General features: G+C 45.5%; 1 protein-coding gene and 1 pseudogene across 3 annotated transcripts in view; one reads left to right on the forward strand and one right to left on the reverse strand.

Moving 5' to 3' along the window:
- Positions 1 to 6,547: 6,547 nt before the first annotated feature.
- The window catches only part of IKZF3 (IKAROS family zinc finger 3), a 115,892-nt gene continuing 96,750 nt past the window's right edge, over positions 6,548 to 25,689 (reverse strand). For all 3 annotated transcript variants that reach the window (XM_053570030.1, XM_053570029.1, XM_053570031.1), the window contains 2 exons: positions 25,516 to 25,632; positions 6,548 to 11,567 (listed from right to left, as the gene is read on the reverse strand). In XM_053570030.1, the coding sequence (XP_053426005.1) occupies positions 10,864 to 11,567; positions 25,516 to 25,632 (821 nt within the window). In that variant the 3' untranslated portion in view covers positions 6,548 to 10,863. The remainder of the gene's footprint in view (positions 11,568 to 25,515; positions 25,633 to 25,689) is intronic.
- Positions 22,530 to 22,945, forward strand: LOC128570656 (ATP synthase-coupling factor 6, mitochondrial-like; annotated as a pseudogene).

Here is a 25,689-nt window from a genome sequence, read left to right on the forward strand (position 1 = left end):
GGCACGGGTTCGTTTGTTCTTCGTTGCGAGTAGGTGGGCGCGGTGGGATCCTCCTGAGACCAGGCGGGTGGAACGAGGTGTCAGCGCCGCACTCCAGTATCTCCGGCACCCACGCGCGGCGGCCTGATTCTCGCGCTCCCAGGCACCCCGCGTCCCCGCCTCCCGACGTCGCCGGAGCTGGCCCAGCCGCGCGGCTGTAGTGACACCCAGAGGCTTTCGCGGGAAGTGCGGGCGCCGCGGCCTGGGCTCCCGGGGTTCACGTCGCGCCTCTCGAGGTTCCCACTCGTGGTTACCGGCGGGTACCCCCGGGGAGAGAGGCCGCTCTCTGCAGGCTGCCCGCGGGGCACTTCCCCTTCCCCTCCCCCGTTTCCTCCCCTGCAGCCGCCGAGCGCCGGGAGATCCTGCTCGGCTGCAGTGCCCGGAAGGGCGGGGCGCGGCGGCGGCGCTGGGCTGTGACCCCGAACAGTTTCACTTCTGGATGCCACTGGGCTGTGATGGGAGACTACCTGGGTGGGGGCGGCGGGGGGACACGCGGGGATGCCGAGGTCCAGAGCACCGGACCCCGCACGAGAGATGGCTTTTTACTCCCGGGTGTCACGGACTCACGCCTTCACCCCATTTTCCAACCCTCATGGGTTCCACTCCGCTGTCCCCGGAGCCGCCGCCTCCGCCGGGGCTGCCGACCCCCGGAGAGGCCCCGAGCGGCGTGGGCGGCAGGAGGAGCGAGCTGTGAAGCCGCAGGCAGGGGGTTAGGCTGCGGGCTGCTGAGACGCCGAGCTGTTTCTCAGAAGTGCAGCTGCTCCTCCTCTCACACCCCCCTCAGCTCCCACCTCGCGCCGCACCGCACCCCTTCCCCCCTCTCCACCGGCTTCACTTTACTCTCCCAGCCGGGAATCTGGGGGCTGGTGGTTCAGATCCAGCCTCAGCGTCCATATTCAGAGCCTCCTGCAATTCCAAGGTGAGGGGATAGGAGCCTGACATCTCTCTGTCTCTCCCAACTCTTGTGGGCCAAGATTGGGATTTCAGCTAAGAAAGTGACCTCTTGAGAATATAACTGGCCACCATCACCCTTGCTTCAATGCTGCACCTTCCTCCCAGGGGCCAAGTCTATTGGGGAGAGGAAGGAGAGGGAACCCGGCCTCCCTTTCTGAGCTTGAGGACCAGTCTGGAGGCTGAGGATGTGTCCGGAGCTTGGCTGCAGCAGTGGGGTTGAGGCCAAGCTTAAGAGTCTCAGTTGGAAGGCCCTTCAGAGATCCCTAATTCCAGGGGAAAATTTATGCCCAGAATGAGAAAGTGTCTCAGTGGCAGGGCTGGGATTGAAACCCAGAAGTCCAAATACTCACAGTAGTCTGCACCAGGCTGTCTTTTGCTAAAGACTTCAGAGCTTTGTTGGATTCACCCCTCTGCCTGTTTTCCTCCACTATCCCCTTTCCCCACTGTGGGCCTTAGCTGCAGAAGTCTGGGTGGGGGTGGGGGGATGTAGTTCCGGTCTGTGAGCAAGAGAGGTGGAAGTACTGAGAACCTAATTCCAGTGGGGGTGGGATGGGGATTGAGCTGGTAGAAGGACAAGCCTGGGGGAGGAGGTGGCATCTGCCCCCCTAGTTCCCAGCCATCTGCCACCCCCAGGGCTGTGGTTTATTTGACTAGGCAGCTCTTCTGGGCCAGGGGCCGGGGGGGTGGGGTGGGGGTGAGGTGGTGGGGCTGGGGGGTAGGTGAGGTGATGGGAAAAGGCTGTTCTGGGGCTTCCTGCCCCCCTCACTCCTGGGGAAGGGGGGCAGCTTACATCACCCACAGGCCCTCTAACCTTCACTCTTTCCACTGCAATGCTCTTTCCCTGGGCATGTGCATGTTATTCTGGGGGAAGGTCTGTTATTTGGGGGAAGGGAGGCAGCTGCCTACTTCACAGGTCAAGACAGAGTTAAAAACAAAACCACAACAAATTCAACACCCTGTGTCCTTCAGGGACTTTCCATGACACCTTCCTTCCCCCTCTCCCCTAAGACAGGGAGTACCTCCCCAGAGGACCTCCCCACCCCCAGGTGCAGAGGCTTTTGGCTTTTATGCAAACAACTGTCCAACCCAGGAATACTCCCTCAGCCAGAATTTGTGCTCTGGGCCAAATGTGGCCCTCCACCATCCCTCAGGCTAGTAATCCCAGAGCTGTCACCTCTACTCTCCTTCAGAACCTGGATTCTAAGGGATCCGAGCCAGGGAAGGGAGCTACATCCTTTACCCCTGCCTGCCCTTGGGTGGCAGGTTTGGCCACAGCAGCCTGTATGAATGGCCTGAGGTTTCGAATGACAGGGGAGGAACAGAAGGGTGCAGGTGTGGGGTGGTCCCCGCTGCCCTCTAAGAATGACAGGGGAGGAACAGGAGGGTGCAGGTGTGGGGTGGTCCCCGCTGCCCTCTAAAGCATCGAACTAGCTCCCAAGAATAAGGCAAAGACTAGCAGGCTTGGGAGGCCCAGGTGGGTGGATTGCTTGAGCTCAGAAATTTGAGACCAGCCTGAGTAACAGTGAGACCCTGTCTGTACTAAAATTAGAAAAAATTAGCCAGATGTTGTGGCATGGGCCTGTAGTCCCAGCTACTTGAGAGGCTGAGGCAGGAGAATCGCTTGAACCCGGGAGTATGAGGTTGCTGTGAGCTAGGCTGACACCATGGCACTCCAGCCTGGGGCAATAGAGTGAGACTCTGCCCCCCACCCCCCCCAAAAGAAAAAGAAACCATCCTCAGTCTGGATGTCCATTATGTAGTCCTAAACACCAGTGCTAGAGCAAGCTGACACAGACTTCTCGTCACCACTCATTGGCAGAGGGGGTTGGGGGTCTCACTGCCTTCCTCTTTGCTCCTTGAGCTGCTTCTGTTTGGGGAAAGAAGTTGAGTGCCTTGGCATTATAGCTTATAACAACCTCAAACTCTTGGGTTCAGGCTATCCTCTTGTCTCAGCCTCCTCAGTAGCTATGATTACAGGCCCCACCACAATGCCTGGCTATTTTTTTCTACTTTTAGTAGAGTTGGGGGCTCCCTTTGCTTAGGCTAGTCTTGAACCCCAGAGCTCAGGCTATCCACCCTCCTCGGCCTCCCAGAGTGCTAGGGAAGGGAGTGGGATTGGGGAAAGCCACATACTACTCTCCAAGCCTGAAAATCAGCTACTGAGAGGCCCTCATTGAATATATTCAGTGTTAAAATACGAAGGCAGGCTGCCAGGCCACTACTCTCTCCTTAGGTTGATCAAGACTAGGAAACCTACTAGAACCCCTCAAGACAGTTTGGTGGTGCTGACAGGAGGGAGGTGCTGCTGAATTTAGAGCCAGAGAAAGCTACACCAGCCTGGCCCCATATTTGCTATTCCTAAACTTCAGGACATCTTTTTCATGCCTTTTCCATGGAAGAGGAGAAAGAGAGGGTCTTTAAATGAGACTGAGCAGAGGGTCAGATCATCTCTTAAACTCTTCACTAACATTTTCTTTTTTTCTTGAGACAGGGTTGCACTCTGTTGCCCTGGAGGGGAGTGCAGTGACTCACTGCAACCTCAAATTCCTGGGCTCAAGCGATCCTCCTGCTTTAGCCTCCCAAGTATTTGGGACTACGGGCATGTGCCACCACACCTGGCTAATTTTTCTGTTTTCTTTTTCTTTTCTTTTTCGAGACATGGTCTCACTATGTTGTCCAGGTTGGTCTCAAACTCCCGACTATAAGCAGTCCTCCTGCCTTGGCCTCCCATCGTGCTAGGGTTATACATGTGTGCTACCATGCCTCACCTTCTCTAATATTTTCTAAGAGAGAACAAGAGATAATAAGAAAGAATGCTTGTCAGAGAAAGCTACCCCATCCTCATGCCATTCTCCTAGGAATTTTCTCTCCAGCACCCCCTGGCTTGGGCCTCTAAGTATCTAAGGACGCTACTTAAATGTGGCTGAGTTTAACAACTGCAACTTGAATTTCCCTATGTGGATGTTTATGACACCCCACAGATGAAAAAGTCAGTGCCTTTTTTCTTTTTTTTTAAGAAATATATTTATTTATTAATTTTGTTGTTGTAATTTGCCGGGGCCAGGATTGAACCCACCACCCTCCGCATATGAGGCTGGTGCCCTACTCACTGAGCCACAGGCGCTGCCCAGGATTTTCCTGTCTTTTAAGAAGAAACCCTGTAGTGGGGAGAGGGCAGAGCAGTGAATATGGAGTAGGGAGAGACTGTGCTCCCTGTGTTTATCACCATCAGTCCAGGGCTCCGACCTCCTCCTGTCCCCTTAGTAAACTAAGGGCAGAGGAACTGGAGCCCCACTATGAGTGTGTAGAGGCCAGAAGGCCGGCAGCAGGGTCTCAAAGGCAGGCTGACCAAGGCTTCAGTAACATCCTTTGTTTTGGTGGTAATTCCATTTATTTTGATATCTGGACATTAAGAAGTAGCCAAAGGGGCTAAATTAAGGAAATATTCCTTGGGGCAGAATTAAACCCTTCTATTTTCTGAAAGCAGCAGCTACAAATGATAGGCACGCACAAGGACTGAGCTCAAACACACCAGGGATTTTTTAATTTTGCAGTATAAAAATCAGATATGATACAGAAAGCTTGAAAACCATCCGCAGGGTTGTTCCTGATGCGAGGATGCACTTACATAGTTCTGGCCAGGGTTAGCATTGCCGCAGTTTAGAAGCCAACTTTCTTTAAACAGTCTTTACAGAGGAGTGGGGCACTTCCCAGTGCTCCAAATGGTTGGATCACAGGTCACACTCCAGAGGAGTGACAGGGAGTCGCTGCTGGGCAGTGGAGAAGGGGGCTTTTCTGAGAAACACAGATGGGAGGAGAGGCTGTGAGCACAGGCTGTGTCAAAACCCACAGTCAGGGCACCCTCCCTCCCTCCCAGTGGGAAGGCCACCCGAGCCCCAAACCATGTTCTGTTCCTCCCTCGTCATTCTGCAGAGAATGGTCATCCACAGACCACACGTGTGGTGGCTTTGGCAACCAGAAATTAAAAATAAGCTATGGTTTTTCCAGTAGCCAAATGATCCTTCAGCAAAGCTCATAGACTGAGAAGCTGAGCATACAAAACCACAGTCTGGGTGAAGGGATGTCTGCTTTTTAAATGACCTGCTAATTCTTTGCAACCCACAGTAATTTGGTTTCTGTGAACCACAGAAGCAGGCCCACCAAAAATGGCCTTGTCTGCTAGCCTGGAAAAGTCCTTGCATAAATGAGTCACTGGCGATGGGATCAGTCATCGTTGAGGCTGCCCCATTTCCCTAACATGTTGAAATGTTGAGTTTTCAGTCTTTTCAGGAGGGGAAGAAGCAAAGATGCACTTGCATTCAGAATCTGAAATTGGCTCCACAGATGTGTGGCCAGGGCCTGGGCAGGTGGGCGACATGGTGGGACTGCTCCCTAGGCTTTCTGGAGTGGGGTCAGTGAGAGATGATGAACAGTGAGAACCATCTGAGGAAACTCAAGTTCTTGGGGGACTTAATGGTTGAGGGCTTAGATAGCAGGAGTGCAAAGCTTTTCTACTTCCCTGGGGGCAACGCTGTGAAGTGTCTGTAGCATGTGGTTAACTCACATTGGTTCTAAAGGTCAGCAGATTCTCTACCCATAATGTCATAAGCATTAAGACAACATGAGGGAAACTGTAAGAGATCAATTGCCTCCATTTGTAAAGGAATTGTTAACACTATGGTCCTAGTATGGTCTTGGAATATTCTTCTTGTCTTCAAATCCAGGACACACAGTAGGAAATTTGCAATCATCCAACATAATCCACACCCTGCCCCAAAGTAACATTACCCAATAGACAAAATTACATAAAACCTCACAACACCCTTAGAAGGCAGATACTGTTACATCCTTACATTTTTAATCAAACCATTCATGTTTCAGTTTCAAACAGCAACTCAAACAGTATCAATGCATAAGACTCTTATAATACAGTATTCAGAGGCTTGAATAAGTTGCATCCAACTTATTCAAAGTGCAAAAACTTGTTAATTATCATGAGTGCATGGCAGGGCACAGGCTATATACAGCTTGAGTAAATTAAAGGTACACTCTTGCGTTACTTTATGAGCTTTAAAGCCCACACCTCTCTTGTAGGGTCTTTTGAGTCCATGTTCTTGAGTCAGCAGTCCCCAATCCTGGGATCATTGGTAATTCACAGAATCATTGGCAATTCACAGAATCATTGGTAATTCACAGATCATTGGTAATCAACAGGGTCCTTTTCCTAGGGTGACCCAGAACTATTCTTTGGTTACAGGTCAAAATTGTCCTCTATATAGGCACTTAAATCCTGAATCATTCTACTTGTCTGATCTCTGTCTATAGAGATTGTCTGAATTATACTTTCTGTGTGAACACAAAAATATCATCTGATTCTCTAAAAGGTAAGAAATATTACTATATATTGCTTCTTTTCTTCTGTTCCTGATGCTATTTTTTAGAACAAAATTTTCTTTTTTTTTTTTTTGCAGTTTTTGGATGGGGCTGGGTTTGAACCCGCCACCTCCGGCATATGGGGCTGGCGCCCTACTCCATTGAGCCACAGGTGCCACCCTAGAACAAAATTTTCACCACTCCCCTTTTCTCTTCTTGGGCTCACAAGTCCTAACTCTGAGTCTTTTGAGTCCCCAAAGATGTCCAAGCTCTTTCATAAATCTCGAGTGTCCCAGAGTTTCCAAATCTCCATTAGAGACCAACATACCTCTTCTCGGTGGGGTACACTTTAAAGTTACAACTTTAAAGAAACGTTTCCATTGTGGTCTTACCACCTGTGATGTGGTATATAACAAAATACTGCTTTTTCCTTTAAAACTTTCTAAACCTCACATTCAGCAGTGGGGTGGGGTGGGAAGCGGAGGAGAATAATGGTGGTACAGATCCTACTTGGAAAAACTTTGTGAGCTTTGATAATAACAGTGTTTGAGTAAAATTTTGTATTTTTAAATATTTTTCTTTGCAAAATAAATGCAAGGTCATTTTATATCTGGGCCCCTGTTAAGTGGGGGCCTACCAACATGTGAAGTGCTGCGTTTAAAAGGCAATATGTTTTGGCTGAGCAGCGACACCTGCCTGTAATCCTAGTACTTTGGGAAGCCAAGGTGGGAGGATTGGGTGAGCCCAGGAGATTGGGGCTGCAGTGAGTTATCATGATGCCACTGCCCGCTAGCCCAGCTGACACGGTGAGACACTATCTCAAAAATAAAAATAAAAAACAGCCCCTCCCCCATAGGTGATAAATATTATCACTGACAAAGTCAGAAGCTGTGTCAGGAACATCTCAGAATAGCTAACAAAGCATAAAATTAGATGGCTTCTCTGTGCCAAGACTTTTTGGGAGGATAATTTTAGGAATCTAAAGACTGGTAGATTTATCGATGTATATATTTTTTTCTGGTGGTGATGGAGTCTAACACTAAGACATTTTCCTTTATTTTTCTCTCAGCAGGAACTAAGATTTGCCGTGCTTCAAATCCTGATAGGAAATCCTGATTGGAGGGCTGGCTCAGTGGCACACACCTATAAACTCAGCTACTTGGTAAGCTGAGTGGGAGGATTGCTCGAGCCCAGGAGTTGCAGGCCAGCCTGGGCAGCACAGGGAAATCTCATCTATAAATAAACCAACAAAACAAACAAAAAACTATTTCTTTTCTTCCCTCACCCCCATTCTGTTACCTTGGCTGGAAGGGAATTTTCCTGTTCCTCAGGTTGTGGCCTGCTGGGTGTGAGGTGCAAGGCCTGCCTGGTAAGGGAGTTGGTGGGAAGTGAAATCGAGATCTACAGAGGTCATGTTCAGAAGGAGTCTGCGTGAGAATGTGAAGATACTGCCTGAAGCTGCTATAGGAGGATTTCACGGCCCAGCAGTGGCAGGTGCAAATCTGACTCAGCCTTCTTATTAGGCATTCTCTCTCTTCATTACCCCCTGCTCCCAGCAAGTGGGGCAGGGATCATTAGAGCCTAAGGAGTATGTACAGAAAGAAGTGTTTACCTGTGTGGTGGCAACCATTTGTTCCTGGTTCAACTTCAAGACTTAAGAATGTATAAATTCTTAGAATTCTTTGTTGGTGGAATGGACCTCAGTTGCACCATTTTGAGATGCAAAAGTTGCTCTGTTCAGCTAAGACTTTAACACTAATCCAGTGGAAAGGCTCTCTTTCCCTACCTTTCTCTCCTACTAATCCCTACTTCTAAAATCTTTGTCTTGTCCCTCAGGGAGTCAACAGGATGTGTGATATTTCAAGGATATAATGAGCAACTCCTCTTTCACAATGGGTGTAAGCAATCTGGCATAACTTAGAGTCTAGTATTATGGAAATACAGTGATATACTGAAGACTACACACCAAAATACATCTAGTCCTTTAGTTGAGATCTCAAACATGTTGGGACTGTTGCCATGGAATTTCATAAAACCTTTTTTTTTTTTTTTTCCTGAGACAGACGCCATGCTACAAAGGATAAGCCATTTGTGCAGTCTGAGGTGGAACATTTTAATTACTGGCAGCACACAGACAAGTTGAGTTTGAGCCGAATGCATAAACCCTTTAGAAAGAAAACGCTAATCTACTAGGAATTTGGGATTCTTGGCTCTGGTAGAGATGTTCACAAAGCTGCCTCTTAATTTGTAAATAGGCTCACGAAGTTGTCCATGGAAGCAGAATTTATTTTCCCTAACACAAGTTCTTAAAAAGAAAAAAAAAAATACACTTTGGGGCAAGACCAAAATACCTTCCTGTTTTTTGTTCCTCCCCACCATCTTCTTTTACATTCACAACTCAGTGGTTAAAGGAAAAACTTAACACCTTGCCATTTTCACACCAAAGAAATGTGAAACGTATTCTTATATATATGCTCCTCTGTTTAATATCCACACATCAAGAGGTTTAAAAAATAACTTGTGACTACTGCATATTCACATGAAAATTTTAGATTGGCAAGGACCTTAGAAAAGGTCTTAAATCCAATTCTTAGTTTATGGAGGAGGAAACTGAGTTTTAAGAGTTAAAACGATTGGCTCAAAGTCACACAGCTAATTAGTGGCAAATACGGAACTAGCCAACAGATTTTGTCACCTCTCTTCCAGTGTTCATTTTACAATGATCACAGCATTCCTCCTGGATAGTATGTCCCCATTATTAGTGACAAAGGTGACCGATACATCTGCAGAATCTAGATTATCAGACTTTCAGGAATTTTTGTGGAAAATAGTAGCTCTGTTTATTTATTTTTTTAGAGACAGAGTTTCACTCCATCACCCTCGGGAGAGTGCCGTGGCGTCATAGCTCACAGCAACCTCCAGCTCTTGGGCTTAGGCGATTCCCTTGCCTCAGCCTCCCGAGTAGCTGGGACTATAGGCACCTGCCACAACGCCCAGCATTTTTTTGTTGCAGTTTGGCCGGGGCCGGGTTTGAACCCGCCACCCTCGGTATATGGGGCCAGCACCCTACTCACTGAGCCACAGGCCTCGCCCCAAGTAGCGCTGTTTAAATGGGAGCCTGACCAAGGAGAACCCATCAGTGGAGATGCCCCGTTTCTCACCCCATCCTGAAGCTTGGTTCTGATGAAACAATAACACACAGCGTCTCTCCTTGATTCCTCCTCCGTGGGGAAGGGGAGGCTAAGCTGTACTTTTGAGATTCTTTGATAACATTTTGTGGAAAAAAAATCACTGGCATATTTGCTTAGGGTCTGTACCACCAAAGTTCCATAAAGAAGACCAACACCTTAGGTGGTTATACTTCTTTTCTTTTCTTTCTTTCTTTCTTTTTTTTTTTTTTTTTGTAGAGACAGAGTGTCACTTTATGGCCCTCGGTAGAGTGCCGTGGCCTCACACAGCTCACAGCAACCTCCAACTCCTGGGCTTAAGCGATTCTCTTGCCTCAGCCTCCCGAGTAGCTGGGACTACAGGCGCCCGCCACAACACCCGGCTATTTTTTGGTTGCAGTTTGGCCGGGGCCGGGTTTGAACCCACCACCCTCAGTATATGGGGCCTGCGCCTTACTGACTGAGCCACAGGCGCCGCCCCTTTCTTTTTTTTTCTATTGGTGCTGCCAAATCATTTCCCTCCTCAGACCCCTGCTCAACCAATCTTGATTAAAAGAAAGGGATGGCACAGTGGACAACTTCTTGGAGTTTCAGTGATGGTTTAGGTTTAAAACCATCAATACAGAATTTCTCCTGTAGACACATGGTTCAGCTCGAAGTAGCTCAGCTTTTCACTGGAGATGGAAGGGCAGAGGGTAGGAGCAGAACTGTGATCAGATGGCTTGTTACTATTACTATTATTTGACAGGTAGTGAAATTGATGGAGAAAGGGATCTTTGGTTACTTGGAACAAATACTTATTTTATGGCTGTTCTTTTTCTTACTCTTAGACTCTATTTGGTGTGGGGAGATTATATCCTAACCCCTCTGCCTGTGTTAAGTGGAAAAGATCAAGGCTTCCCAGCAGGGTCAGCTAGTCAGTTCTTCCTCTTTGTGGATTTGGGCATATGACCAAAAAGCTTCTTCACATACAGCTTATGTGTCTCAGAAAGAACGTTTCTTGCAGCACAGCTGGGGAGCTGTTCTGACTGGCAACAAACTTCAATGGCTGCCTATTCTGTTGATGCAGAATAATAACCAAATACTTCTTTGACTTTTAAATTCCATACAATTTAAGTCCTTGATGGGAAAACAAAGGTTCTTCAAAAGTAATAACCTGGTTGATCTACAAATAATTTCTGAATGAAGACAAGTGTTTCTCTGGCTACCCATGTAAACGCGATGCTTTGGATACTAAAAATGCTTCGAAAAGGAGCTTGGAGCACGTGGAGCGTGTTTTGAGAGCAATCTGTGAGGTGGGGTTACTGGGACAATCTTTGGGATGACATATTCACTTCAGCATGGCTCTGTGCTCTCCTCTGGCTATGTGAGATGAGAACTCATAGCGATCATGGCTTCGATATCCACACATGTTACACTCAAAAGGGTCACGAAAGCCGTGGCAGCCCATGTGAATAGTGAACATCACATAATCCAGGAAGAGGACGCGACAGTGGTCACACCGATACACATCCATCACCTCCCCCTCTTTGTTGATCACTCTGATGGAGTCTCTCGGGCAGATGGGTGGGGGCTTGAGGAGTTCGTAAGAACGAGGGACCTCCTTCAGAAGTGGCATGCCGTTGCGGGCGCGGGGAAGGGCCAAGTGATTCTGCTGATAGATGTGGTTCTGGCGTTCTTCGTGGTTGCTGTCCGTGTCTGTGGAGTCGTGGCCACTGTTGTTGGGCGAGAGGCCTCTTTCAGAAGGCACACTCTTCTCTGCAAGGTGGATGCCCTTCTTTTCAATCTCCTGAGGGGCACCATTCGGCATCTCAGCCCGGGTGAGGGCTATGGGATACATGCTGCTGATGACTGGAACCATCTCGGAGGTGGGGGCAGGCGGGGTCTGGACTAACGGGCGCAGGGCTTCGGCGCCCAGATAGCTGATGGCGTTATTGATGGCTTGGTCCATCATCCGGGTCTGGATGAGCTCACTCTCTTTGTCATACATATAGCTGGAATTATAGTTGACATCAAAGCAGTGGCGCTTCTCACCTGGAACAAGGGAAAGAAAGGGTTTTCGTAAATTTTTTTTTTTTTTTTGGTAGACTTCTTACTTTGTCACCCTCGGTAGAGAGCTGCGGCATCGCAGCTCACAGCAACCTCAAATTCTTGGGCTTAAGCGATTCTCTTGCCTCAGCCTCCCAAGTAGCTGGGACTACAGGTGCCCACCACAATGCCCAGCCATTTTTTTTAGAGATGGGGGTCTCGCTCTGGCTCAGGCTCGTCTCGAACTCCTGAGCTCAAGCAGTCCACCCGCCTCGGCCTCCCAAGTACTGGGATTACATGTGGGAGCCACCTCACCCAGCCAAAGAAAGGGTTGTTTTTTTTCTTTTTTTGTAGAGACAGAGTCTCACTTTATGGCCCTCAGTAGAGTGCCGTGGCATCACACAGCTCACAGCAACCTCCAACTCCTGGGTTTAAGCGATTCTCTTGCCTCAGCCTCCCAAGTAGCTGGGACTACAGGCGCCCGCCACAAGGCCCAGCTATTTTTTGGTTGCAGTTCAGCCGGGGCCGGGTTTGAACCCGCCACCCTCGGTATATGGGGCCGGCGCCTTACCGACTGAGCCACAGGCGCCACCCCAAAGAAAGGGTTTTAAAGGAAACAACACAAAGGCAGAGAGTTTGTAAAACTATTTTCGAGAGACCTCAAAAAAGGGAAGAAGGTTAAGTTGCCTGCGGCTCAAGAATACCCAACCCGGGCAGGAGGGGCGCAGGTGGTGCTGCAGTCTCAGGACACACTGGTCAAGAGCAACATGTCTGGACAGTCCAAAGAAAGCCAGCAGGCATAGGCGAAGGGCAGAGATGTGGTTAGTTGAGGTCACATTGTGTGGTACACCCATTGCATGTATCAGAGGGGAGCCGAGAGAGAAGAGGAGGAAAAGAAGCAGGAGCACCCCAGGACGGGACACAGATGGACAGGGCAGCTGCCACTGTCCTTAAGACCCAGTCAACTCCCAACTCTCTCTCTTTTTTTTTTTTGCAGTTTTTGGTCGGGGCTGGGTTTGAACCCACCACCTCCAGCATATGGGGCTGGCGCCCTACTCCTTTGAGCCACAGGCACCGTCCTCTATTTTTTCTTATTTTTGTAGAGACAGAGTGCTGTGGCATCACAGCTCACAGCAACCTCCATCTCCTAGGCTCAGATGATTCTCTTGCCTCAGCCTCCTGAGTCGCTGAGACTACAGGCACCCACCACAACACCCGGCTATTTTTTTGTTGCAATTTTGCTGGGGCCGGGTTTGAACCCCCCACCCTCGGCATATGGGCTGGTGCCCTACCCACAGAGCCACAGGCGCCACCCAACTCCCAACTCTTATTACACTTATCATCTTCTGCTTGTAGTATCAGGCACCCCAGAGGACAGAAATGTTGGAAAGTGTGGGGATGCTCTGCTACTAGACTCAGCAGCATTTAATTTAATTTTAATTTATTCTATTTTATTTTATTATTTTTTGAGACAGAGTCTCACTTTGTCACCCTTGGTAGAGTGCTATGGCGTCACATCTCACAGCAACCTCAAACTCTTGGGGTCAGGTGATTCTCTTGCCTCAGCCTCCCTAGTAGCTGGGACTGCAAGCACCTGCCACAATGGCAGATAATTTTTCTATTTTTAGTAAGGACAAGGTCTTACTCTTGCTCAGGCTGGTCTCAACTCCTGAGCTCGACTAATCCTGCTGCCTCGGCCTCCCAAAGTGCTAAGATTACAAGTGTGAGTCACCATGCTGGGCCTCGGCAGTTTTTCTCTCTCACCTATTCTCATTCATGAAAGGGACCCACTTCCAACTCTCTTTGGAAGTGCTCTTTTTGTTATTAAATACAATTTCTCTTTGTTTTACTAAAAAAAAAAAAAAAAAGCTACAGTGGTAGAGAAAATAGCCCCCAAACTTCAGCTTGCCACTCCCCAAACTCACAAATCACCTGGCTGACTGAGATTGAAGTAAAGGAGCCTCAAATGTAGAAAGTTTTAAAAAGCTTTCTTGAGAGAGAGGTCATGATCCTTGTCCCTTTCCCAAAGTGTTACTCTTCCTTTGCTTGACAAAAGTATCCTGAACACATATGTAAATATTAGGACCTATCTCACCCTCAACTGAAAAAAGGTATTTGTGGTCATCCTCTCCTACTCATCGTGTCAAACTGCTGAGAAATTTTGAAAACAGAGTTTAGCCACCTTCAGGATGTCTGGGTGTTGTGTGTTAGAAAACGGAGCCTCTCTGGCCACAAGGAAGGCAGGGGCAGGGTCGGCAGCAGTGGCAGATGTGCCTGGCTGTGAGCAGTGGGGAGAAGGAAGAGAAAGAGCGGAAGATGAGTCAAGTGCTGGACGTGAGGCTGACCTTGGATTCTGGAGAGATCTGCTGAACCATATCCTTCTTTTCTTTCTTTTTTTTTTGAGACAGAGCCTCAAGCTGTCACCCTGGGTAGAGTGCTGTGGCATCACAGCTCACAGCAACTGCCAACTCCTGGGCTCAAGTGATTCTCCTGCCTCCGCCTCCTGAGTAGCTGGGACTACAGGTGCCTGCCACAACACCCGGCTATTTTTTGGTTGCAGCATCATTGTTGTTTGGCGGGCCCAGGCTGGATTCGAACCCGCCAGCTCAGGTGTATGTGGCTGGCGCCTTAGCTGCTTGAGCCGCAGGCGCCGAGCCCATATCCTTATTTTCTGTAACATTTCCTAGGCATGTTGTGGTTCCAAAATTTGTCACTGCCATACAGTAAAATGTCCAGCAATGAAAAAAAAAAAAAAAAGAAAAGAAAACTCACAATAAAACAAAAGGATTGGAAGAACCACTTTCTGTTTTGAGGTGTCGCCAATCTAGTGGATAAGAAATAAGACTTTTGATATAGACATTTTAAAAAATTGGAGAAAAAGTGCAAGTTCATTTTTTTTTTTTTGAGACAGAGTCTCATTCTGTTGCCCTGGGTTGGTGCCATGGTGCCATCATAGTTCACAGCTACCTGAAACTCTCAAACTCTCAGGCTTGAGCAATCCTCCTACCTCAGCCTCCTGAGTAACTGGGACTACAGGTGCCCACCATAATACTTGGTTAACTTTTCTATTTTTAGTAGAGACGGGGTCTTGCTCTTGCTCTGGCTGGTCTCGAACTCCTGAGCTCAGGCAATCCACCCTCCTCAGCTTCCCAGAGTGTTAAGACTACAGGCGTGAGCCTATAATTTAATATTTTGAACGACGCCTGGCCTAGGTTCAAAATTGTAAAAGGGCTGCTTTGCTCTATGGAGACCTTTACTTTTATTGTAAATGTCACATTTGACGTATTTAGGCAAGGGAGTAACATGTCTTCTGTACAAAGAATGATAAGGTGATATACAGGCAAGAGCAAGACAACGTGGTATAAACTGAGCAGGAATGCAGGCAGAAAAGTGGGACTACACAGGGCATGCACAGGGATGATTAACATTTCATCTGGTTGAAGCTCTATCAAGAAGTGTGGAATAAAGTATTTTTGACTTCATCATTCCTTCACATTCTGCATTATCCATGCGCAGGGCAGTGGGGTTGGGAGAAGGAGTTCTAGAGTGAAATGAACTGGGTTTGAAGCTGGCTCCATCAGTCATTACTTACATGACCTTGAACAAGTTACTTAACCGTCTGTGCTCCGTTCTCAAATACGATGGTGATAATAATCCTATCTACCTCGTAGGTCATTGGAAAGTGCTTGAACTCAGGGACTGCCACGCGGAAAACTCTTGGTAAATGCTAGGGTTTTTTTCTTTGTTTGATTCAGCTCACATTTTCTTTCTTTGTTTTTCTAACATAAATTTGTTTTTTAAGGAAACTTTATATCACTAACATAAGTGGAAAACCAGAATCATTTGCCACAAGTGAAAGTTAACTACAAAAAATAAAGACAATGAAACAGTAATTTATTAAATTTTGATCAGCTACTACCTTGAGGACTTGGAAACTAAAATCCCCTCTCTCTTTATTAAAAAGAGAGATTACCGAGTGTGAGATTAGCGTTGAAGACAACGAGCATCAAATTAAGTCTAAATCTTTCTCCTTGGTTTAATCAGGGGGACTGAAAGGCAACTGAAAAGAAAATAATTTTCTTGTCATATGGATTAAGGTGTTGGGTTTTTTTGAGAGAGAGTCTTGCTCTATCACTCAGGCTAGAGTGGAGTGGCGTCAGCCTAGCTCGCAACAACCTCAGACTCCTGTGTTCAAGTGATCCTTCTGCTTCAGTCTCCCAAGTAGCTGGAACTACAGGCACCTGCCACAATGCCCGGCTAATATTTCTATTTTTAGTAGAGACAGAGTCTTGCTCTTGCTTAGGCTGGTCTCAAACTTCTGAGCTCAAGTGATCCTTCCCCCTTAGTCTCCCAGAATGCTGGGATTACCGGTGTGAGCCACTGCTGACCTGAGATTAAGGTGTTTAAAATGCCCTGTGTGCCTCCCAGTGGTCTGCAGCCACATATGGGGAAACACCAAAAAAAAGATAACACATGGTAGGACCAAATCATAGGCATTCTGAATTATAGGGTTTGGATCTGAACACACAGCAAACAGCTACATGCCCTGGAGAAAGAGAAGTTTGTGTTCAATGTAACAGCAATGCGTAAGAGGGACCACAACAGTGACAAGTTGAAGCCAGAAAAATCCAGCAAAAAGGTCTATTCTTTTATTTATTTATTTGAGACAGAGTCTCACTTTGTCGCCCTCAGCAGAGTGCCGTGGCATCACAGCTCACAGCAACCTCAAACTCTTAGGCTTAAGTGATTTTCTTGTCTCAGCCTCCCAAGTAGCTGGGACTATAGGCACCTGCCAGAACGCCCAGCTATTTTTAGAGATGAGGTCTTGCTCTGGCTCAGGCTGGTGCTGGTCTCCAACTTGTGAGCTCAGGCAATCCACCCTCCTTAGCCTCCCAGAGTGCTGGGATCACAGGCCTGAGTCCCCATGCCCAGCCCCTAAAAGGGTCTATTCTAATCAGATGGATTTGTCTTGCACCCCCACTACCTTAAGGTCCACCTAATAGTTTCTAGACAAATACCTGAGAGAAAAAAAAAATGCACACACACGATCTTGGCGACTCAGTAAGAAGAAATAGAATAATGGACCTTTGCCAAAGTAATCAATCGTTTTTATTTTCAACTACCAGATTGGTATTTCTTTTGTCAAGGCCATCTGGAAGAATGATACTGAGAACATGAAAGCCAACTAAGGTCACAAACATTCATTCCCCCATTAAGTGACACAGAAATGATGAACTTTGGTTTCCTTGCCTTTTCAAAGTGATTGATGATTTTCCAGCATGGCCAGCTTTACTCAACACCCTACGTACTCAGGGTCCTTAAGAATCTTTTTATCTTTTCTCTTAACACAGAAGCTCTAGAAAGTTTCCAGGTGGGATAGGGACATCACAAACTCTGCTTTTATCCCTTCCCCTTAAGAGTTTGCTTTACTTAGCCAGGCCTACAAGTTCACGATCTATCCCACCTGCAGCCTATGTCAGAAAACAGCTGAGTGCTAAAGTTGTAAGAGACAAAACATTCAGAGGAAAATAAACCCCTGGATGAGTGGAAATATGTGACTGAGTTCTGTGGTTAACACAGTTCATTGTTAAGAGGATGGGAGAGCCTCAGATCTTCACGTGCTTGTAACCCGCAATCATCAGATCCCCTCATCTCTGAGTTACGGTAACTTGAGCAGTGCAGATGATTATCAGTCACCTGTAGACACGATGACTCAATGTGTATGAAACTCAGAAGGGGTAAGCTACAGTAATTGAAAAGCCAACAGCTCACGTTTCTTTAGTAACACACTCATAAAAAAGGTTAGTCAAACCACAAGAATGTAACTGCTTCCAAACCTGCACAGAGCATCTGGTCCAGCTTCTAGTCAAAATCACACCACACCTTTGAATGATTCATGATACCAGCTTCAGGCTGAAGTAGAGGTTTTCTTCCAATGAACATTCGAATGGCAACAACAAGTCCTAAATTTAGAAACCCAGGCCGCCAAGTTGGGCCATTCCCTACCTATGATTCTTTCAAAAGGTATCAATCTCTAATATCTAGTCTTTGGTTAACTCTAAACCGAGTAACTGCCCACTTGGAATTGCTGCAATGTGGTCAGGACATATGGTTGTTGGCATCTAACTGCCAACGTGAAAGTACAGAATCACAGATGAGAGCTAAAAGGGCCCTTCCCTGAGCATGGGGATTCAGACCTTGGTGTTCAGGATGCAGGGTCAAGACCCGCCATGCCTGTATTCCTAGCACTCTGGGAGGCTGAGGTGGGAGGAATTGCCTAAAATTAGGAGTATGAGACCAGCCTGAGCAAGAGCGAGACCTGTCTCTACTAAAAGTAGAAAAACCAGTGGGTGTGGTGGTGGGCACCTGTAGGCCTGGTTACTCGGGAGGCTGAAGCAAGATCACTTGAGCCCAAGAGTCTGAATTTGCTGTGAGCTATGAAACCACTCTATCAGGGTGACTGAGGGAGATTCTGTCTCAAAAAAACAAACAAAAAATCCCCCACCACTCTCATCTGTTTTCTTCTAGTTTTTTTGCTAGTTTTAATACTTCACAGTACCTAGCACTGTGCCTTATACATAACTTAATAATACCTGCTATTTATTGAGCACCTATGGGATACACAGTGCCATTCTACTATTTTGCATATTGCTTCATACTTTGGGAGGTATGAATTACCCTCTCTGTAGTCAAGTCTACAGCACAAACAGGCTGATTTCACTTTCCAAGGCTGTTCAGTTGGTGAATGGAGAACCAGAATGCAAGCCAGGTTGCAAGCCCACGTATCTCAGGCTATGTTGGAATGCTGACTGCTGTTTCCTGGCTGCTCTCTTCCCTGTGGCTGCACAGTCCACCACCAGCAGTGACGTCAGACTCTGTGTTAGGGTGGTTCCTGTAAACAGTGCCAACAGGGGCTGAGTGGTAGCAACCGTGCATTTTTCCCACATGGCCCAGGACACGAATTCAAGAAGTATAGGATACAGGGTTGCTGTGATGTCTATAAAGTGCTTAACAGAGTGCCAGGCATACGTAAGTATTCAAAAAGTGGTAGATCTATTATTAATATTATTTGCTTAGGACTATGTTAGGTGCTTTGAGGAATATAAACATAGTTGCAATCCGATAGCAAAGCAGCATTTACACAATTTCATTACAAACCAGTATCCTTAATGTTATGCGGTAGAATGAAGTATATATGTAGTGGAACAGCAAGAGAGTGGAGAGAGAAAATTACCAACCTTTTCTCACATAGGCCGCACATAACATGAGGCTAATAATCATCTATTACGTTCTTTAAAGTTTCCTTGTAGGCCGGGAACGGTGGCTCACGCCTGTAAAGCTAGCAGTCTGGGTGGCCAAGGTTGGTGGATTGCTTGAGCTCAAGAGTTCAAGACCAGCCAGAGCAAGAGCAAGACCCTGTCGCTACTAAAATTAGAAAAATTAGCAGGGTGTTGTGACAGGTGTCAGTGGGAGTCCCAGCTACCTGGGAGGCTGAGGCAAGAGGATCACTTGAGCCCAGGAGTTTGAGGTTTCTGTGAGCTATGATGCCAGGGCACTCTACCCAGGGTGACCAAGTGAGACTCTGTCTCAAAAAAATGAAATAAAATAAAGTTTCCTTGTAATCAGAGGTGGTGGTAATGATTGTGGTAGAGATGGTCATATCTATGACAAGAAGCAGACTATGAGGCTTGCCTTGAATGCCGAGGGAGAAGAGAGCAGAGAGGGAACCCAGGGGTAAGGGGACGTGGACAGTTGTATCTTCACAGGCAGACGTGAGGGAGGGCATCCAGACAGCCTGGAAAGAATGATTTCACAGACATGGGAAAATATTACAGAGAAGGGGGAGAAGTTCACTGTGACTGAAGCAAGGGACTAGTTGGCTGAAATGATAAAATTAGAAAAGGTAAGTTGTGGAAGGCTCAGAATGCCTGACTGAACAGTTTGGATTTTACTCCATCGGGAGCCACTGAAAGGTTTTTTCGAAGTGGGGGGAAATATGACTGAGCCTTTAGAAAAGGAATCTGATATAGTCACCATGGTGGGGTAACATGAACTATTCAGGTTTTAAGCCTCTAAGTTTCTTTAAGTCACATAAATGTGTTTGCTGCTACTTCGTATAATTTCCCTACGCATTATGGCTTACCTTTACTAAAAGCAAATATCCAATAGCTGAGCATTGAGGTGGGTGCCTGTAGTCCCAGCTACTTGGGAGGCTGAGGCAAGAGAATCGTGTAAGCCCAAGAGTTTGAGGTTGTCCCAGCTGCTCAGGAGGCTGAGGCAAGAGAATCGTGTAAGCCCAAGAGTTTGAGGTTGCTGTGAGCTGTGACACCACGGCACTCTACCGAGGGCGACATAGTGACACTCTGTCTCAAAAAAAATAAAAATAAAAAAGCATATATCCAAACAAACAAAAAAAAAGGCAGGTATGTTGGGGAAATGAAATGTCCACAGTCATTATGCCTCTGATCTCCCAGGAAGTGGAACAGAGGGGAGCCGGAGAACCAGCAGCAGCAGGGGGAGAGAGCACGGAAGGCTGTAGGGGCCAGGTGAGGAAAACCAGGCTGGAGAGCACGTTTTGTTGTTGCAGATGTCTTTGTGCTCCGTGAGACACCGGAAAGTGTTATGTGGATGTTATCTGTCCTGATAGAGTCGCCAGGAGAAGACTGTTCTTTTCTCAAAGAAACCACCCTTGAGGGAGAACAATCACCCTTCTTCAAGGGACTTTTCTTGAAGTGCCATCAGCTATAACTAGAGCAGACTCCTTGCCGTCCAAAGCCCCCATGTGGCTCCCATGACATGCCCTGCTCTTGGTGACCTCCTGGGGAAGGAAAGGCCTGGACAGCTTTGCCTTATACACCAAGATCTGGCCTTGTTCTGTCACCCAACAGCTGTCATTCATCTCTCAGGTGCCCCTCCTCTCCTCAGCAAAAGAGTTCCACTGGTGGTTCCTAAAATCCCTAAAACGCTATGACATTGTCATGCTTGCAGGATTATGGACATCAAGCCTTCGGGAAGGGTTGGGAGAAGATACTTTTTGCCCTTAGAAACAGGTATTAAAATTGCTTCCTGTTGCTCTGTTAACCAAAGCAGAAAATTTCTCATTGTTACTTCACAGGGAGAACCAATGGTTTGTTGAAGTGTCAAAACCTCACTAACATGTTTACCACAGGTGAGATCTTTTTTCATGCTCTTTTCAACGTTAAAACTTCCTTTAATAAATAATATATGAAGTTTAAAATAATAAGGAGATGCTATGGTAACCACTCTGGTTAGCACGTCAGTTTCTCAGCAAAGAATGAAAATCAAGAAAAAGAAATATGCAGAAATGTAGTCATTTTTCTCCTCATGCAAGAGAGAAATCCAGCCTCCATTTTGAGCCAAGTTTTTGAGGATGACCTACTTTGAAGTTAGTCAAGTAAGTTTATAACAGGAGAATAAGGTTCAGAGAATGGAAAACCTCTAAAAGGGATAGGACACTCAAAGTAAGGTCTTCGTGTCCTTTGAAAAGAACAAAACAATTATTTTGACAATGTAAAGATGCTGATTTCTGATGGATGTGTGTGAAATTATTTCTCATTTGACACAATGTGATACAAAACTTCTTAGAGAATTAGAAAAGACGTTTATTTTTCTCCTACTTGTGCGATTTTACTGTACTCTTATTCTTCAATAGAAGCATGTTTTTGTGTTTCGAAAATGCATTTAGACTTAATCCAATCTGTCCCTCTTCCCCAGTTCATTTCTAATGGATGAAAAATGCTACTAGTGGTAATTATGTCTAGCCTGCTGGGCAAGTAATGGGCTGACCTGATGGTATAATTTCACCTTTACCCTCACAGTTCAAGAGGTCAGGAAAACCAAGGCTGGTCTGAGTGTTGTGCACCCATCAGCAAGGATTAAAGGGAGTGACTCATTCTTCCTTCACACCTTACATCGCCAGTACCCTGGCAGAGGAACCTTTTCAGAAAACAGTGCCTTGGAGAGGAAATAGAGGAGAAAGGAGAGGAGGGGAGAGGAGAAGGAGGGGAGAGGAAGAGAGAGGACAGGAGAGAAGAAGTGAGGCGAGGGGGAGGGAAGAGGACAGAAGAAAACAGGAGAGAGGGAAAAGAGAAAGAAAACACAGCCTTATGTATTTTGTAGCACTTCCCAGTATCACAGATAATGTTCCTTTTTTCCATTTCCTGGATATTATTATTTTATTTTCTTTTTTTGGTTTTCATTACATTTTAATGGGTTTTTCTTTTGTTGTTGTTTTTTGAAACAGAATCTCACTCTGTTTCCCTGGGTAGAGTACCATGGCATCAGCCCAGCTCATAGCAACCTCAAACTCCTGGGCTTAAGTGGTCCTCCTGCCTCAGCCTTCTGAGTAGCTGGGACTACAGGCACCCACCACAACAGTTGGCCAATTTTTCTATTTTTAGTAGAGACAGGGTCTCACTGTTGGTCAGGATGGTCTTAAACTCCTGAGCTCAAGCCATCTTCCCATCTCGGGCCCTCAGAGTGCTAGGATTACAGGCGTGAGCCACCATGCCCGGCTGACATTACTGTTTTCTATCACGAAGATTGATTCAGTTAAATGATTTAAGGAGTTTCTTTTATTTGAAAAAAATCTCTCAAAGATTTAGAATATAAGTTAAAGCAAGAATATTAGAACAGTGCCAAGAACAAGAATACCATGTATATGACAAGAGCTCGTAACCATCTATCTGTATGATGAACCCATGAACAAGAGAACAAATGAACAAGCAGAAGATATGATTGAGGAGCTAATGCAACTGTTTTTTAAAGTCTAAGATTTAACAATAGCTTCCTCAAATAAACTTAATTAGCAATAATTGCACCTCAGATAAACCTCATTGGCTAAGGTATTGCCACTGCACAAAGCTTAAAAAAACTTAAAACAGAGAACGGTGGAGGTGGTGGTGGCTTTGGTAATTCGGGACTGTGTGCAAGTAACATAGAATCACCATGATTCTTCAGAGGCTCTCCAGGTTCTCCTCTGTCATTTGATTGGCAGTCTCCGTCCATTTTTGGAGGAACATCGGTTTTATAGCAGTGGCATTTAATAAGAAACTTGATCCTTTACAGAAACTCTTCATGGACAAGATTAGAAAATACAGATCTAAGTGACAGGCATCTGGGGGACCTGTTGATGCTGGCCCAGCGTATTAGCCAGACCTGGATAGGGAGCTTTTTAAGCTTAAGCAAATGTATGGTAAAACAGACATGAATACACTCCCTAACTTCAAATCTGAAGATCCCAAATTTGAAGCCATGGAGAAACCCCAGGCCTGAAGAAATAAAGTAAAATCAATGTGTCAATTTGTTATGGATTAGTTGTACAACTAATCAGAAGTTTCAGAATAGACATACATTTTACACCTCTCAAGTGTTCTTTTAATTCTGATTCCAAAATTATTAGGTGATATTGAGTGTAAAAAAAAAACAAACAAAAAAAGTCCCTTAAAACACAGGCTATAGATAATAACATAAACATCCTATCTGTATAGCTTTGTGAAAAAAGTTACCTGAAGTTACACACAGGGGTTTTATAAACACAAAGTGCTTTTCGTAATTGCTATCTAAGGTTTCTTTTCGAATTCCTCTCACACACCTGGAGATTGGAGGGATCTTCCTGGTCAATTTATCACCTATCAGTCTCCTCATTTCACAGACGGGTAAACAGAGGCCCAGAAAGGTTGCCTAATTTGTCTAAGCACACACAGTTCAAAAATGACAGAGCTAGGATTGGAACCTGGGTCTTTTTGGCTTTTAATCCGGTGTTTTTCTTATTGCACTATAGCCCCTGGTTATTCTGGGCCCTGAAACCCTGACGTTGCTACCTCAGCTCATAGAGAGCCAACCCTACTAGGTTTCTGATTCTAGCACAGACAGAACGTGATGGTTCAGAAGATGAGAGAAATCAGAACCTGCCAGATCAGCATCGCTCATGAGCCTGGAAGTGGTGAAGTGAAAAAATCCTCTGGTCTCAATGGTAACAGACAAATCAAACGGATCCCTGAGGCGACAAGCTACAGGACAGGAATCGGTACCTATGAAACATGCCGCATTTTGAGCCCATGAAAATGCCAAAGCAGCTTTTATTAAGTAGGGCTTTATTTAGCTCAGTTACAGGTTTAGGGCAGCTGTAAGTATGAAGTACCTTCAGGCAAATTTTAGTTCTCTTATGCCAAAAGACACTGACCACAACTGGATTGAAATTAATTCACTTTACATATTTTTTCTTGCCCATCTCTCCTGTCCCTCCTCCTATCAGCTTCACCCATTTCTAGAGTCAAAACTTTCCCCATATTAAAATACTGGCATAGAACAATGATCTAAGATTTCTTTTATAATCCAGTCAAATCCTCTTCTCATAAGTAAAGTTCCAAAGATATACAGGGACTGTTTAAAGACCGTGTCTTGGAATCACAATTGGTCTACTGCGCCTAAACTCTACGTGGAAATCAACACATCCCCCAACCCCAAATCCTCACCAAAGAGAGGCAAGACAGCAAAAAGAAGAGGATTTCCCTAAACTGAAATATAACAACTTCAGTATGACACAATTTACCTTTTCTTTTGAGATAGGGTCTTGCTCTGTCACCCAGCTAGAGTGCAGTGGCGTCATCATACCTCACCACAACCTCAAACTCCCCAGCTTGAGCCATCTTCCTGCCTCAGCCTCCCAAGTAGCTGGGCTACAGGCATCCACCACAATGCTTGGCTAATTTTTCTATTTTTAGTAGAGATAGGGTCTCGCTCTTGCTCAGGCTGGTCTCAAACTCCTAGTCTCAAGCAATCCACCTGCCTTGGCCCTCCAAAATGTTAGGCATGAGCCACTACTCCTGGCCCAACACAATTTATTCTTAATGTGATTAAAAGTATATAAAAACCTTTCAGTTAATCAAAATAAAATAAATAATCAGAAATACCAACTTAAGTAATTTTTAAATTTATGAGTTCTTTCAATATAGCTCTATAATTCACATAGAATGTGAGGCTGTAAAAACATTATCTAGACAACTATAAAATTTAGGTAGATTTAAAAACCAGGCAGGCATTTAATATCTGTAAAAATCCATGGAGAAAAGTAAACACAAAAGGACTAAAGTAAGAAATTAGCAGCAAGCAGCTTTGGAAAAAGAGACTGACAGGTTTCTAAAATATTATTGGTGTTGAGGGAGTCTATTTTTGTGTGATAACTATTTCTGTTCAGTTACAGCAAAACTGATACATTCAATTTCAGCTGTCTACTTCACAAATATTTTAAATATCACGGTCACATTTACGTAAACATCTGGGAGAGTTCAGCAAAATATCTCTGCCATTTGGAAGTCCCAACACTTTAATGAACATAATTATTTCATAGCCATCTTGTTCTGCTGTATTTTTTGACAACGTGAAAACCAATGGCATAAAAATTAACTCCAGTAAGACAAATGATTAAATCAAACCTTGTTATTTAAATCTATGTTTGCCCAACCACTTTCCCTGAAAGCCAATTTTCAATCAAACTCAAGAAAATATGGCAATATGTTTTAGAGCGTGAAAAAAAGTTTGAGCATGCTAACGAACCAACTTGTAAAATATAATTACAAAAGATTACAAAAATGCTATCTCAAACATCTTACTGGTGTAAATTGCATAAACTCTCTCACACAACATATGTCATTCAAAGTAAAGAAGAAGGAACAGCATTTTTAACATCATATCCATTTTGGAAATAGGATACCAAATACTCCCATCTTCTGTTATGATCCTTTAGTTAATATCTATATTATATTCTGTTTGCTAGAGCTATGAAAATGAACCACAGAGAAAAAAAGTGGCCAATGGAAAACCAATTACTTTAACAAAGGTTAAGCTAGGAAGGGCCTGTGTAGTAAGCCTCCTGCATTATCTCATTCAAACTATCTGCTAACAACAGCAGGAAAAACGTTTGTATTCTTACCAATGAATTTCTGAGGCATTGAGCTTTTTCGTTTTGCCACATTGCTTGCTAATCTGTCCAGAACGAGAGCTCTTTCACTTCCCATCTCTGCTTTGATGTGTCTTGCCTCCGCACTTGCTGGTTTGGAAAAATATAAAAACAAGAGGGAAAAGAATACATTGGTAAATGAAGAGA

This window comes from Nycticebus coucang, chromosome 18 (assembly GCF_027406575.1).
Source record: "Nycticebus coucang isolate mNycCou1 chromosome 18, mNycCou1.pri, whole genome shotgun sequence".
Classification (NCBI taxonomy): domain Eukaryota; kingdom Metazoa; phylum Chordata; class Mammalia; order Primates; family Lorisidae; genus Nycticebus; species Nycticebus coucang.